Source organism: Euprymna scolopes, chromosome 8 (assembly GCF_053919585.1).
Source record: "Euprymna scolopes isolate OS-2025 chromosome 8, ASM5391958v1, whole genome shotgun sequence".
NCBI lineage: Eukaryota > Metazoa > Mollusca > Cephalopoda > Sepiida > Sepiolidae > Euprymna > Euprymna scolopes.
The window spans coordinates 95,397,825-95,413,758 of NC_136489.1; the positions used below are offsets into that span (position 1 = coordinate 95,397,825).

The following is a 15,934-nucleotide window of genomic DNA, read 5'->3' on the forward strand; positions in this document are numbered from 1 at the left end:
TACAGTACGTTAGTGTGGAGATTTGATGAAGTGTTTACTTAAGGGGTAAGTTCATTAGGAATTTGTTAATGTTGGACTTGAAGACATCCAAGTTGTAGTCAGGTGGGAAGCAGGCAGACGGAACAGAATTCCACATGCGTGCAGTTCTAAGAAAGAAGCTTTGTTCATGGAATCCACGTTTTGATTTAGGCACAGATAAAGAGTGGGGGAAATTTTTCACAGTGAATCCAGCTAGACGGGTGTTTTTCGTGAAAGATTGGCGAGGGGGGACCAGAGATTGGAGTTCAGATGAGCACCTGCCATGGAAATAACGATAAAACAAGGATAGGCTTGCAACGTCTCTTCTGTGGGAGAGAGGTTGCAGGGTAGAGAAAAGGGCATCCCCCACTAAGCCACAAAGTCTATTTTGTACTCTGTCAAGGCAGAATAGGCTGTTTTTAGCAGCTCCTGCCCAGATATGGCAGCAGTATTCCATCCTCAGACGTACTTGGCTTTTATATAGATAGAGAATTGCATCAGTAGTGAGATATCTTCTGGAGCGGTAGAAGGATCCCACCATCTTTAAAATTCTATTAGCTTATTTTTACATAATTTTTGGTGTACACTAATAATTTTCACTAATAACTAAGTATATTCATGAGTTAAAAAAGAAAATAAAAAGAAAATAGAAAAAAAAAGAAAAAAAAAGAAAGAAAGAAATAGAAAGGAAAAAGGAAATACAAAGAAAAAAAAGATTAAAAAAGTCAAACTTGCTTTGCTTCTGTATCTGAATCCTTCGATTTCTTGCATCCGGAAGTTATATGGCTTAAAAGTATTTTCTTCATCTGTAAAGTAAAAAAGGAGAAAAAATTTTTCAATTCAAACAGACTCAAAAACGAGTGAAGCATGCATGGTCCCCTGTCAGTGCACAGTGAACGAGGCATAAAAAAAATGACTAAGTTCAGCATTTGCCCCACCCCCATTTAGCTCCAAATACCTCAGGGGATGTCAAATTCTGATGAAAATGAACAAACGGTGCAGATTTAGGCCTTAACATATGTAAATTTGAATTCTGCACCATGCAAAAAAATGACTAAGTCCATCATTTGTTTCCCCAAGGCCTTAACATATTTAAATTTGAGTTTAGCACCATGTAAAACTGCTAAATATTCATACACAGAAAATTTTGGACAAATATGGTAAAATAGTCCCAAAAATGGAGTGTTTTTATTAACCCTAAAAGAGCCCCTGGGGCACACCTAAGAGTTATCGCGAAGTATAGACAAACAAAATTATATAGAAATCAGTTAGTTACAACTTTTCAGAAAGTTTTATAAAAATCCAAGGCAACAATTTTTTTAATAAGCACAAAAGTGTCAATTTTAGCCATTTTAACCCAAAAGGCATCCCTAGGGGGAAACCGGAGTTTTCCGGAAAATCTGTTCTGTTACTTTTTTTACTCATATCATATTTAATGTTTGTGCAAAATTTCAAAAAATTGCAAGGCGTAGTTATTGAGAAAAGTGCGGACAGACAAACGGACAAGGATGAATTTACAAGTTCACCCTCCTTTTATCGGGGGACCAATAAACATTTTATGAAGCTAAATCTACAATTATTAATACAAAAAATTTACAAGATACTGTTTTTACAGTAAAACTTACTGTTGGCTTTTAGCATAGATTCTTTTACAGCCTCAAAGTTTTCTTGATCTGCAATCTCCACAAAAGACAAAGCTGTGCCTTTTCGATTACCACGAGCTGTCCTGGATGAAATGAATGAAAAAAAAAAAAAAAAAAAAAAAATAGTTAAAATGAAATAAAATTCATACTCAAATTTAAAGCAAAAATGTACTGTTTTCTTTTTTATAACGTATTAATTCAATTTATACATTTAGTAGTTGTAATGCTATTTTGAATTTAGGTGCAATATAGAGCTCGTTATGAAGATACTTAGGCATCTAAAAATGTGGGGACAACAAAAATTTAGATGAGGTCTCGTGCATATTTAACATAAAAAATTGGATTTACAAAGTCAGACCAAATAGTATTTCAGGTGACAAAATTTACTTCTGACTAGTCAATTTTAATTTATCATTTCCACCAATCAGATTATTGCTTGATCAATCATCAAACTTTTTCAAAATATCAATCATGATCTACCTCTGAAGACAACGAAATTTGAGTTTTGCTGACAAAAAGGAAACCGGAGAGTTCAAATCATAACAATGAAGATAACTATTTTCTGAAAACTTTGAAAATCTTAAGCCAATTGAAAATAAATAAAAATATTAAACTTAATTAAATGGCTGCAGACATTTAATTGATCTTTTTTACTGGAAATAGATATGATACATAACTACAGGTGTGAAGAGTTTCAGGATGGTTCATAAAAAAGAAAAAAAATAAATTAACAAAAAATACTTAAGTTTTACTAATTATCTTCAAAACTGTTTACATTAATAATTTTCTACATCATTTTTAATAATTTTTTGATATTTACATTACTGCAATATGACAATTACGTAGATACCATTGGTTTTACTTGAAATTCAATATTTTGATTATCGCTATCATAACAAAGAAATGCCATTATTTAATTTTGGAATAGCTAGGTTAAAGGCCAAGGTCACATAGAAGGTAAATTTTTTTTTTTTTGTAATAACTTTGGTTCTGTTTAGAGTAAAAACTCACTACTTGGTTCATATTGTAGCAAATAAAATCCTGCATCTCATATGACCTTGATCTCAAAATGTTTAGTATATGGTCAAAATTTTGGATGTAATTTCAACTTCTAATTTTTCTAAATTTTATGTATGGATCTGATACTCTTCAATAACTAATCACCATGCAAAATTTCAACCTGACTAGATATCTTTTCAGTTATCCACAATTCCATGGTATAACTTCAGAAATAGCTTATATCAGGGTTTCCCAAAGTTGACTCCACAGATGAGGCTGAGGGATTACAGAAGCCCTTTCTTAAAGAGGACCAAATGCTTTATATGGAAAAATTGAATGGTTGCAGATATTTAATTATTGATCTTTTTTACTGGAAAAAGATATGATACATAACTACAGGTGTAAAGAGTTTCAAGATGGTTCATGAAAAATAAAATAAAAAATAAATTAACAAAAAAATGCAACAATTTTTAATTAATTAAAAAAAAAAAATAGTTGTATCATTAGTTAGTGTTAAAATTTGAAATTAATGTTTTTCATTCTTATTTTAGAAATTATCTTGTTAGTGCTCATGAAAATCCTTTGCCTTGCTCAGGGGCTCCGTGGCGTCCTAAAGTTTGGGAAAACCCTGCCTTATACAATATGGAGAAGTAAAACTCCGATAATAATTTGGCTCACCCTTATGTTATCAGGCAGAGGTATGTATTCTCACGATTGACTTATGACATTATACTGACAATATAAGATACTTTGCTAGAATTAATTTTTTAAAAATTATTAGTCTGGCCTAGATGAATGCTAATATGAAAACTTTTTTAAATAATCATTTAAAAATATAATTCAGCAGACGATAATTTGCATTTTTAATTGCAGTCTACTTTACAGCAAAAACAGAAAAGGAAACGAAATTTAAGTTTAAAAATGTGCAGACAAAATGTTTTAATAACATTACTACCTTTTAAAAGTGAGGTGGTGTTGAAGTTCTACTTTCGAAAATTGTCATTTTAAAAGGGATCCTTAACTTTCAAATCAGCAGTGATAAAAAAAATTCAGTTGATGGGATGAAAACACCCGTTTTCACAGCCTATAAATAAGGATTCATTTTACAATTAACACCAACTTTTTTAAAAATTTAAACTTGTTGGATTTTGTTATATTAAAAAGTTTTCTTGCTTGGAAAAGCAATTTTTCAATGACTCACCAATCCATCTTGCAATTATTGATTTCTCTGTAAAAGCAGTGTATAGCCAGAGTTTTTAAACAAAAAAATATATATGGAGCTTGTCTAAGGTTGTAAAATTTCAAACAATTGATGTAACTAGTATATAACTGAAGATGTGCCTTGTATTTTTCTTTGGTACAAATGCATTAAAAATCTAATTTGCACAAGTTTATGCTTTCCAAATTTAGCTGCATTGTGAGAGTTCAGAGTTTTTATCATATGACAAATACTGGAAAACCTTTTCACTTGGATATACTGGTAAATGTTTACTACTTTTTATAAACAAAACCATTATATACATATGTCAAAGAATGTGAGAGTTCATATAGAAACGTTTTAATTTGAATAAAATTCGCATCAAGCATGCTTGAAAGACAAATACAACGTAATATAAGGAAAATAAACAAATATTTTACTTGTTTGAAATTTATCACAAATATATTTCAGACGTATTCTCCATCTTCAGTGTGTTGTTTCTTTTTTCTTTTTTTCTTCTTCCTTGCCATGTTGTTAATTTGGAGAAAGAAGTTTATTTGTAAAGAGCTGCATGTTGTTTCTAGCAGTTGATTTTGAAATATTTGAACTGTGCATAGACAACACGAGAATAACGTCAAAGAATCAGAGTACATATAGAAACGTTTTAATTTGAATAAAATAAAATATGCATCAAGTGCGCTTGAAAGTCAAATATTTCAAACAAGTAAAATATTTATTTTCCTAATATTATGTTGTATTAGGCTTTCAAACGAACTTGATGCATATTTCATTATATATATATTAACACACACTTACCTTCCAATTCGATGAATGTAGGCATTTATAGTGGTTGGGAATTCAAAATTGATGACATTTGCAACATTGTGAAAGTCAATTCCGCGTGCTACACCATATTCTTTATTTTGAGTTTTTCTGAAAAATACATTTTTTCTTTCAATCAAAAATTGCCCTTCAAATTGTTAAACCAGCAATTGCAAGGTTTGAAATTCTGTTTTAAGTAAAGAATAAAAATTAATAAAAACAACAAATATAGCCAAAAATCGCAAAGAGATATAAAAAGGGAAGCTTTATTGATTTAGATCAATGAACATCTTTATATTTTTTAATCAGAGATTGAGCAGGTAAAGGTATTCCTAGCCACACAACATATGAAAATAATAGAATAATATCAAACAATTAATTAGCTAAAAGTAATCAAAGAAATATAGAAAACTAGCAGGGAGACCTGACATTGCTCAGGGTTTAATGAAGACCAAAAAAACTGTTCCACACTTCAAATACTTTTGTCATTGAAATTGGTGAAATCGACAATTTCTTAATCAAATTGATTGTCTGCTCTAGTCAAGGACTCACTGCGGTGCACCAGGAAGAAGCTTCACATGCCTCCCTACAGTGACTTAGTCCACAATACATTGTAGTCTACATTGCACTGTAAAGAACCTACTGTTGATTTTAAAAAATAAAAAAATTATTTTATATAATAATTTGAATTGAAGTTTAAAATGCAAAAGTCAAGTATCATGGAACATTCATTTTGAATACACTATTGTCTTACTAACTTCCTGTTGATTTTATATGCTGGGCCCTTCTGCTTGTGTAGTTATAAAACTTTTCAAATGCACTTGTGATGTTAGGCTATATAAGAGTGTTAACTTTGGTCAAAATCAGACTGTTCCTTCTTTGATAAGATTCATAGATTTTAAATACTTATTATAGGCATTCCGATACAAAACCTATCTAAGAACATTCCAAGACACAAAGTGCTTTTGTGTGAAATTTCAAAAGAATCGGCCCAATCGTTTTGGAGTCCATAAAAAACAAACTCATGCACACAAAGTGTATTTTATATGTAAGTTGAGATAAAAGAAAGAATAGTTTTGCAGTCAAAAATTCTTGTAAGTTATTTAAAATAAATTCAATAAAACAATGATACAAAGAAGAGAAAGCTATTTTCTTGAGATTGTTTCTTGATACAAGAATTAGCATTTTGTTTTGGAAAAGAATGACAAATTTATTTTGAGAGACAAATTCCAATAATTATGAGTCAATATTAAAAGATATTTCCTTCACTTTTGACAAACACAAAAACATTTTTAAAATTATTAGAGACATGTAGAAATTTGATCAAATATAAAGTTTAAAGAATAATCAGGGATTGAGGGACAGACCACCAGAGGGTAAAAAAGCAAGAGTTTCCAATAGGGTGAAGATGACGAGAAAGAGAGGTGACATTTTGTCATTTGTATGCATTTACTGCAAAATAAAAATTTGGGTTCTTATTTAGAATTCGACTTGAAAAATCTTTATGATGTACATGCTTGTCACAGAATGAAGATGTTATGTCTCAACATTCTAATAAGAAATGTAATGGTGATGACAACTTGGTTGGTTTGCGTGTGTGCAGTGTTCCCTTCTGTCAGGAAGGATCATGGGATGGGTGCATACAAGAACAAGCATCTAACAAGCAAAGCATGATTATGAACGTTTTGTAATAATGGCAACTTGGTTTGCTTGCATGTATGGCACAAGGTTTAAATGCAATGCTATTATAGAAAAGATTATCTTTTGGTACTTGTACAGTTTAATCAAGACATTAAAAAATGAAAATATCGAAAAAAAAGTTACATTGTACGTATCCATTTTGGACTGAAGATCTCCCAAAAAAATTTCATTTAATTTGATCGAGTAGTTTTTTTTTTACAACTGAAAAACACATTTTTATGAGAGCACGTTTAAGTCAGCCATCTTCGAATTTTTGGAAGATGCCACGGGGAGATAACTGAATTTGAAACGCCGACCCTCCCTCCTCATGCTTAATACTAGCTTTTCTTCTTAAAAATCAAACCTTTCGCTCGGTATCATAAAAAATTATTTTTTCGCTGTACAAAAAAAACTACTTGATGAAATTAAGTGAATTTTTTTTCAGAGAACTTCGTTCCATAACGGATATGTACAATATAACCTTTTTTTCAATATTTTCATTTTTTAATGTCTTGATTAAACTGTACAAGTACCTATCTTTTTAATATCTACGTAACACATAGTAAATAGAATTGGAAAAAAGACAACTCACTTCCCAGGTTTCTTTTTACTTTCATTTTCTTCGGGTGGTTCTTCAAACACTTGCTCATCAGATGCAATTATGATGTTATAAATGGCTTGATTAAATTCTTCAACAATGTGAAATCTTAAAAAAAAAAAAAAAAAAAAAAAAGCTCTTATTATACATATGAATATGGTTGAATAAATAAACAAAGACAAGTATTTTTAAGATGCTTTCATTCAATCTGAAGTTAGTGATAAAAAATAATATTTCAAATTTGAGTGTAACAGATCAACAAATATGATGCATATTTCAAACTTAAATGATTAACATAGTTGCCTATACAGATGCTTAAAATAATACGTTCATTCAATTGAATATTGAACTGAAATGTGACAACCTTCACAGCTACTATTATAACCTTATCAGAAAGAGATAAATTGTTAAATCAAAGAGATGAAGTGAGGATTAGTTGTAGACATTTCAAACATTAAACCTTGGATGAATATAATAGCAACTAATAAAAATTTACCATAAGATTCTATAAAGAACGCCTGATAAGCAATCATTAGTTAATATAAACATGGTATCTGGTTTAACATAATCTCATTAGTTAACTATGAAATAAATATCATTCTAACTTATTTATTAAATGTAATCAATATTAAATAAATAGTTAAATAATTTTAAATAAAACCCGCAGTAAATAGTTACATAATTATTGAATATAAAAGACCATAAGTGAATAGAATATAATAGTACTTTCAATAAAATCAGTTTTACTTTCATTAAAATTATGCACAAACAAAGTCTTAAAATTTTAGAAGTTTTCAATGCTGTATTATTCTGTTATGTGGCTCGATATCTAAGAGTTTGCATACTATTGTTTTTAATTATGGTTATAGAAGTGTTGACGTATTCATTTTGTACACTCGATTTTTTATTCTATTTTACAGAATTTTGTATATGTTCATGTGGTCCACCTGATGGATAGTTTCATAATTGTAGGAGTATCTGAAAACCGATTGTTAACAGTTGAATTCTTGTTGGGTTGCATATTTGAAAAATAAATTTAAGTGAATAAAATGGATAGGTTTGATAAACAGTATTGTAAGTTTCCTATTGAATGCAGTTCATATAAATCAAATAAATAAAACACTAGTTAACTGCAATTAATGGATAAATAAAGGGTGGAACGATAAAATTGTCACCCTAAAGAAAACACTGCAGCTTTATTTCAAAACTTATTGAAAAAAAATCAATACAGATAACTTGGTTATGTAGTAGAACTGACATCTATTCAATGTAGGCGCTTTCAGCCTCAATCATTGATATGGGTCCAGAACTGGGAGCATGCCTTTTCCACAAGCACTGTTGGGAGCTCGGTGAATACTTGACAGATGGCGGAGATCAGGCTGGCTTTGGTTGTGTTGGAGGTTATGTTGATGATGTTCTTGATGTATGACCAAACGAGTTCAGGTTGGGGAAGGAGGGGACCAGTGAAGAAGGTACAAAGTCGTAGCACTCCTTCTAAAGTCAAGCCTTGATCTCTTTGGACTTACTGGCTGCTGCCACACCCAAAGTCTGTCAGCAGCCACCTGGATTGCATCAGGGAATCACCACACTCTTCAGCACATCCAGATACATTTTGAAGTTAATTTTCAAGCTGACTTCGAAGATGTGAGGTGGCATGATGTGGCCCTCACTTGAAACCACACTGAACACCATAGAAGTGGCCGGAAACTTCATTGAGCTGTACCCTCAAGCGTTGAACCATCCGGATTTGCATTTTGAGGGTACTAGCAATGGTCCTGTTGTTATAACTTGGATCGGTAGAGAGCAGTAATAAAATTTTTAAAACATTTGATACAAATTACTAAAATGTTATTGTCTATCTATATGAATAATAAATGCAAATATTTGTTTTGTGTTCACAACAATGCTATGAATAAAGTTTTTATTATTTAAAACTTTTGTTTCAAGAATTTCAAGTAGCGAACTGGATGACGCAAACTAGTATATTATATGCCAAAAAAGGTGCAATAGATAAACAATGCAAATCTTAGAACAAGATTGCGAGGGAGGGTCATACATACCTTGAAGTTTCAGGCATTTCTGAGTTAAGTACACAAGATTTAATACCAAATTGTTGAAGAAACATTTTCAATCTGAATAGAGAAAAAAGGTGAAAGAAATAAGAAAAAAAAAACTCAATCTATTGAGTAATAGGGGAAAAAAATAACAAAAAAAAAAAAAAAAAAAAAAAACACACACACACACACACACACACAAATACATCAATGTGATTAGATAGAAAAGTTATATATTTCTTGAGTTGTGTGCCTTTAAGATGAAGTGTAGATACAATTCTCAGGTGCAATGGGGTATATAATACAATTGATGGGGAGAGGGCCATCATGTATTCCATGTGTAGTATGTACTTGGTTGGCTGGCTTCATCTTATAATTTAGAACAGATTTGAAATCAAAGTCAGTTGCTATGGGGATTTTAGTCAAGTTAGATGTCATGTAAGGTTCTTGATAAATAAGGATGTGAGGACTGATCAACTGGTTAGCAAATGATATATAGTTAAAAATGATCATTTTCTTAAAGATAAACTTATGTACGTATAAAAAAACAAAAAGAAAACCACTTGCATCAGTAATAATACTCAGTATTTCTGTAAGCCATGTGTTTGGGATCCTCATCTTGCTTTCACTCTTTCTCTTATTTAGAATTTAACTTTAAAAAAATCATGGAACAAAGATGTAATATTAAAAAAAAAATATATATATATATATATATATATAAATAAAATAAGTTTTATTTTTCACAAAAAATTATGAGTATTTTGGCCTTCAGACTAAGATCACAATATAGTATCTGTTCTGATGCTACACTTCACTTTTTTTGTTCTCAGTCAGTGGAGGAGAAACCCTTCTTGACCGAGACAATTTTCATATTTTGTTCCTATTCAGAGTGCCCCTTTTTTGGCAAGCTGGATTTTCCTCATTAAAAACCGACCTTATGTCTAACTCTACCTTGTGGGGAGGCAAGTAAATAGGAACTGTCTCGCATTATGGAGAAAAAAAATAATGTTAAGAATCAAAGGGAGATAACTCAACAAATATAACTATTAGATTTATGTTATGACGAATTCCCATTAATCACTTAAAAATGTTGTTCTTTATAAAAATAAAATTACTTGATCAATTTATGTGATTTTTGGAATATGATATTTCCATTTCATGACAGGTATGTACATCATAAAATTTTCAGTAGTTTTTTTTTAATCAAGTTAAATTCTAAATAAAAAGTCTTTCTTTCTCTCTCTCTCTCTTGCTATATACATTTATTCCAGGTAAAATATCCAAAATTAAAATCCATTAAATTTAACAAGGTTGTTGATAGTGATCAATAAAAAGAGCAGAATATTATTTTATTCGATTTAGGTATACAAAATTACCATTTGTTGCTACAATAAATTTACTGTTTCAAGCTTGCAAAAAAAAAAAAAAAAAAAAAAAAAGAAAAGAAAAAAGTCCAGTCTTTTAATGCATTAAAAGTCTGACCTTGAAGAACAGACGCCTCTGCTGCCTGATGAAATCTTTTTAGATTGAAACAGTAAATTTACTGTAGTGACAAATGGTAATTTTGTTTACCTAAATTGAATAAAATAATATATATAACTTGTGCTTTTATGTAAAAATAAAACTACTTATGTTAATACTAAGACAGTTACGCTATAAGTCATGCCTCTTGGATTGTCATCTCCACGCCACCCACCTTTGCACCAGGTATAAACAAAATCTCAATAATTTACATGATTGGTTTCTTATAAGAATTTTGAATAAATAAAATAATGATCCCATAGCAAATGTTGTACAAGACATTAATTTCCAATCTAGTTAAAAATGACAAATTAAAAATGTTACAGGAAAATGAAAATCACATCACACCAAACCAAAAGGAATAAAAAGGGAGGAAAAAAATGAAAGTCAGTTTGCTGACTTACCTGTAACACTGATCAACAGAATTAACAAAGATTAAAGTTCTCCCTCGTATTAAAGAAAGTTTGAAAAGAGCACAAAGCAGTGCAAATTTGTCTTCTTGTTCAACCCTGAAACGAGAAAATGTAGAATTTGTTAAACTTGATATAATTTATAAACAAGTGGAAATTGCAATTGCCAGTCTCATCTTATTTACAAACAAAAAATTGTTAAAGTACACACAACTTTTAAATACTTGTACATAAAACCAATGATGTAATTTTTAAATTAAATTACCTGTTCGAATCATTCTTACTTGAAAACAATGAGATACATATATCACAAAAATCTACACACATCAAAAAGTTTCTTTACATATTTTTAACAGATCAATAAAACTTTTATTGTTAATAATACATGTTTAAGCCTTTAGTCAAACATTATTATCATCAATTTAATGCCTATTTTACATGTTAAACAGGTTTTAGACAGCTTTAAGAACTTGACTCGCAAAATAATCTATTTCTGATCAAGTCTTTATCTTTTAAGTCCAGTTTTATCACTTTCTATCATGTTTTCCTTGATTTTCTCCTGTGAACTGAACCTGCTACCTCAACTGTTCTACATCTATACTAACTCAAAAACTTTTATTCATTCTTTTAATGTGACTATACTATCAAAGTTTCCTGTTTTGCACACATCTTCCTATACTGTCCAGATTTAATTTCCCCGAAGTCATTTGCCAAACCAGGAATTTATATTTTTATCTTCACTTTGTATAAAGAAGAAGAAACTCTTTATCATATAAAAGGATCTTTGTGACAACTTCTCATCCTGCAAAGAATTTCACTTTGGAAGAAAAAAGGAAAAAGAAAATTTGTTGTTGCAATAAGCCACCACAAGGTACTTGTGTGGGATTTGAAAAAATGTACTGAACAATTACCTTGAGTAAAGAGTTAAGACTTTACTTGTGTAGCGTAGCAAAGATATTTTTTCGTGGTTTTGTCACCTGATTTTATATCATTTTACAAAAGGATATTTATACACTCTTAACAATATTTGTCTCCCCTTCCCTTCTTTATAATAAGCATTAAATTTCTTAAGATTTTTTTTCTTCATATCAATTCTTCTTTTACTTAGCTTTTTCTTTTGTTACTTTGTATCAAATTTTGTTGGACATTAAAAAATTATGATACAACATAAGGTATGGTGTAATGTGCTAAACTTGTTTTATTCAGTTGCAAGTACAATCAGGATGCTGAAAATAGATTTTTTTTTCTAACTTGAAGCAAATTAAAATTAAAAAAAAAAAAACAAAAAAAAAACACTCACATTATGTGGTACTGCATCAGTTGTTCAGGAACATGATTTTCTTCAAGTTTTAATGTTACCTAAAAAATGATTTAAAGAATTTAAATAGGATTAACTTTTAAAATTTATTACCAAGTCCAAGTATTATGATATTAATATATAAAGGTTAAAGCAGTGCTCCTTGCTGATCATCTGACCAGGAACTATATCCTCTCAATGAATTATATATCTATACTAATTTAAAAAAAAAAATCTAAACTTTGTGGAATATCGGAAAAAAATTGTCTATTTTCTGATGCTAAAAAATAATTCTTTTTTTTTTTTTTTTTTTTTAAATTCTTTTGCTTGTTTAAAAAAAAAAAGAAAAAGATTTTTAATTTATTTTTTCCAATAATTATATATATATATATATATATATATATATATATATATATATATATATATTTATATAATTATTGAAAAAAATAAATTAAAAATCTTTTTTTTTTTTTGGCCTAGGGGTAACATTCTTTGTAAATAGTCAGGGGTGACTTTGTGGCAAGGTTTGAATCCTTCCACCAGTCTACACGTAAATATATATGCATATACACACAAACATACTTAGATGGATATTTACAGACACTAGTGTTTCATTGCTTTCGCAGTCATCAGTGTAGGCTGGTGGAGGGATTCAAACCTTGCCACAAAGTCACCCCTGACTATTTACAAAGAATGTTACCCCTAGGCCACCATCAATCACCCAGAGAATCAAGTGAAATTTAATGTTTATAAAGTACATCATTAAGATGATCTTTACTTATCAAACATATACGTGTGTGTAATGCCTACATAATAATAACAGGGTAGATTTGAAACTAATATCTTCTAAAATATTGATAACTTCAAAAATATTCTTTAATTAACTTAATTAATAGAGAAAGGTAGTTTGCTTGAAACGTTGCTGGTAAATAGATATGGAGGAGTATTCCTTCATATCTATCTATATAATTATAAAACACTGTGGCCCTTGCTTGAATTTTGTCTTCGACAATCAAGACATTCCATTTTTTAAAAAGGGATGACAGGTGAATTTATATACATATATATGTATGTATGGCCATGCTAAGGAATAAGGGTGGAGAGTTGTAGGTTTTTGTTTCGATTTTAGCTGATGGCACAAAAGCCCTTTTTTTTTGTTGTTGTTTTGAGCTCACTACTATATATTAGGTTCAAAATAATAATCAATAGAGAATTGTTTTTATAATAATAAATACATAATTAGTATTAATTAAAATATCATATTTAAGTTTATCTTAGGACCGGGCAACTCTGGGCAGCCTGCTAATAAAATATATAATTAACCAAATAGAAAAAAAAGTGAAAGGGAAGAGGTCAGGAGTTGAACCTATCTTAGCATATTCATACTTTTCCCATGGTATTCATGGAAATGATTCAATCTTGATTGTCAGGCTGTGATCAGAGTGTACTATCTGTCAAATACACGAGGACTCAATAGGTTCTGACTAAATATGAGCACCATTTGCCAAAACCCAGCAAATAAGTATTATGCTCAATTAACATTTCATGCTATATGTTAGACCTCCCTACACACACGCACGCACGCACACTATGATGCATGTATACTTACAGGATTGTGAAGAACCATTCTTTTTAGTGTGTGGACATCTTCACTCATCGTAGCTGACATCAGAAAAGATTGATAGATTCGCGGAAAATGTCTGCAAGATACAAAAACGTATTCATAGAAAATATTAATTTTGTCCAAACGTACTTTTATGTTAAGATCAGTAACCTTATATGATGCAGATCTCTAAATAAAAAAAAAATTACCAAGTATTCAGATGTCAGGGTCCATTTTAATATACTACTGCAGCTATCACCAGCAAGTTGTTTATTTCATTGTTTTGTTTTACAGCAATATCAAGGTACTGTGGTATTAATATATAGAATAATTAATCCAGTTAAAGTGTATTTGCGAAATTTAAAAAGTTGGACCTAAATAATATTTAAGCTAACATGTAAAACTGATTTTTTTTTTTTTCTAAACTAAGATTAAACACAATTTTTATTTGTTATTGTTATACCATGTTATTAGCAATATAACAATGCATTTCACTATACAATAGAACCCCAGGATACGGCATTAAAATTAGTAACAAAATACAGTACAGTATATAATACACATGTATATAATCAAATAACATTATAAATAACACCATAAGGCGGGGCAAATATCGTAACCAGAGACCAAAAAAACATTGTATTGCACATTGTAACAAAACAAAAAAAAAAAAAAAAAAAAAAAAAAAAAAAACATATCTTAGGGCCACGTATTCCGGGGTTCTATTGTAGTTTATTTAAAAAAATGATTTGGTCCCATTCATGGTAATATGGAAACATTTCTCAATTATGCCAAAAAAATAAACAAAAACTCATAATAAGCAAACAGAATAATTCATATTTTTAATTGAATATGGAAATTATTTTCTTCCTTACAACTTAAATTTTATTTCTTTTTCTATACCAGTTAAAAAAAAATGTGCATATAACATTATAAACTAAAATGATTTCATTATATCCTATAAGCACCCCCCCTTGGGTAGAGCACTGTCGTAAATAATCTCACCCGCTACTTAATTGGTTGAAAAATGCAAAGCTCGCTGTTTATTTGTTTACAAACAGGCAGTTTGAGCACTGTAAAAATAGTGGATGGATGTTTGTTTAAATAGACATTCGGACAGATTATTTGCGGGCATCGCTTCCGTGGTCGAGTGAGAGAACTGCCGACTGTCAACATGACGGTTCTAGGTTCAATCCTTGGCTTGAGAGAGGTGCTAGTCTAGTGGCACTGATGAGTTGTTTTTTTTTTTTTTTTTTTTTTTTTATTACATTTTCACCCCAAACAAGGCACATTGCCACTTTGGTGTAGGGGGCTACTATCAGGGGAAACATCTACTGGGGCACTATGTAGGGATTAGGGCAGCGAGATGTTGGTTCACGTTGCACTTGAACTTATGCATGTCAGTACAGTTGGGGAAGCAGTGACCTGGAATGGAATTCCAAAGTCTAGCAGTTCTGGGGAAGAAACTACTGGAGTAGAAAGATCTTTTACATCTAGGGATCTCTACAGTGTGGGGGTGGGATTTTGCAGCTTGTCGGGTCTGTCGAGGGTGTTCACGTCGTGGGGGCACAAGTGCTTGCAGTTCTTCAGAGCATTCACCATTATAATACTTGTAGAACAGGCAGAGGGATGCAACGTTTCGACGATGGGACAGAGGCTGAAGTTTTGATGCCAGTTTAGGGCCTATCAGATTTGCGACTCTCTTTTGAACCCTGTCAAGGAGAGAGAGACTAGTAGCCGATGCACCGGCCCAAATATGACAGCAATACTCCATACATGGGCGAATTGTGGCCTTATAGAGGTACAGGATACTTTCGGGTGTTAGAAGTTTTCTAGCACGGTAGAGAGAGCCCACCTTCCTCGCAGCGGCCCTGGCAATGCCCTCGATGTAATTGTTCCAGCTCATGTTTCCTGTGAACGTTAGGCCAAGGAGCTTGAAAGACGTACTCTCAGCTAAAGAGTTGTTGGCCATTGCTATAGGTGGTAGAGAAGGTTTCCTGTAATTATTGAATGAAACCAGTTTTGTCTTGGTGGCATTGAACGTTACCATCCATTTTTGTCCCCATTCCACTACTGATTTGAGGTCATCCT

The 15,934-nt window shown here is 30.9% G+C and overlaps 1 protein-coding gene across 2 annotated transcripts in view; it reads right to left on the reverse strand.

Moving 5' to 3' along the window:
* LOC145283655 (putative ATP-dependent RNA helicase DDX56) overlaps positions 1 to 15,934 on the reverse strand; it is a 74,776-nt gene that overhangs the window by 13,395 nt on the left and 45,447 nt on the right. For both annotated transcript variants that reach the window (XM_080132651.1, XM_080132650.1), the window contains exons 6-13: positions 13,850 to 13,940; positions 12,244 to 12,302; positions 10,938 to 11,042; positions 9,019 to 9,090; positions 6,953 to 7,066; positions 4,675 to 4,791; positions 1,644 to 1,744; positions 754 to 824 (exon numbers count right to left, since the gene is read on the reverse strand). In XM_080132651.1, the coding sequence (XP_079988777.1) occupies positions 754 to 824; positions 1,644 to 1,744; positions 4,675 to 4,791; positions 6,953 to 7,066; positions 9,019 to 9,090; positions 10,938 to 11,042; positions 12,244 to 12,302; positions 13,850 to 13,940 (730 nt within the window). The remainder of the gene's footprint in view (positions 1 to 753; positions 825 to 1,643; positions 1,745 to 4,674; positions 4,792 to 6,952; positions 7,067 to 9,018; positions 9,091 to 10,937; positions 11,043 to 12,243; positions 12,303 to 13,849; positions 13,941 to 15,934) is intronic.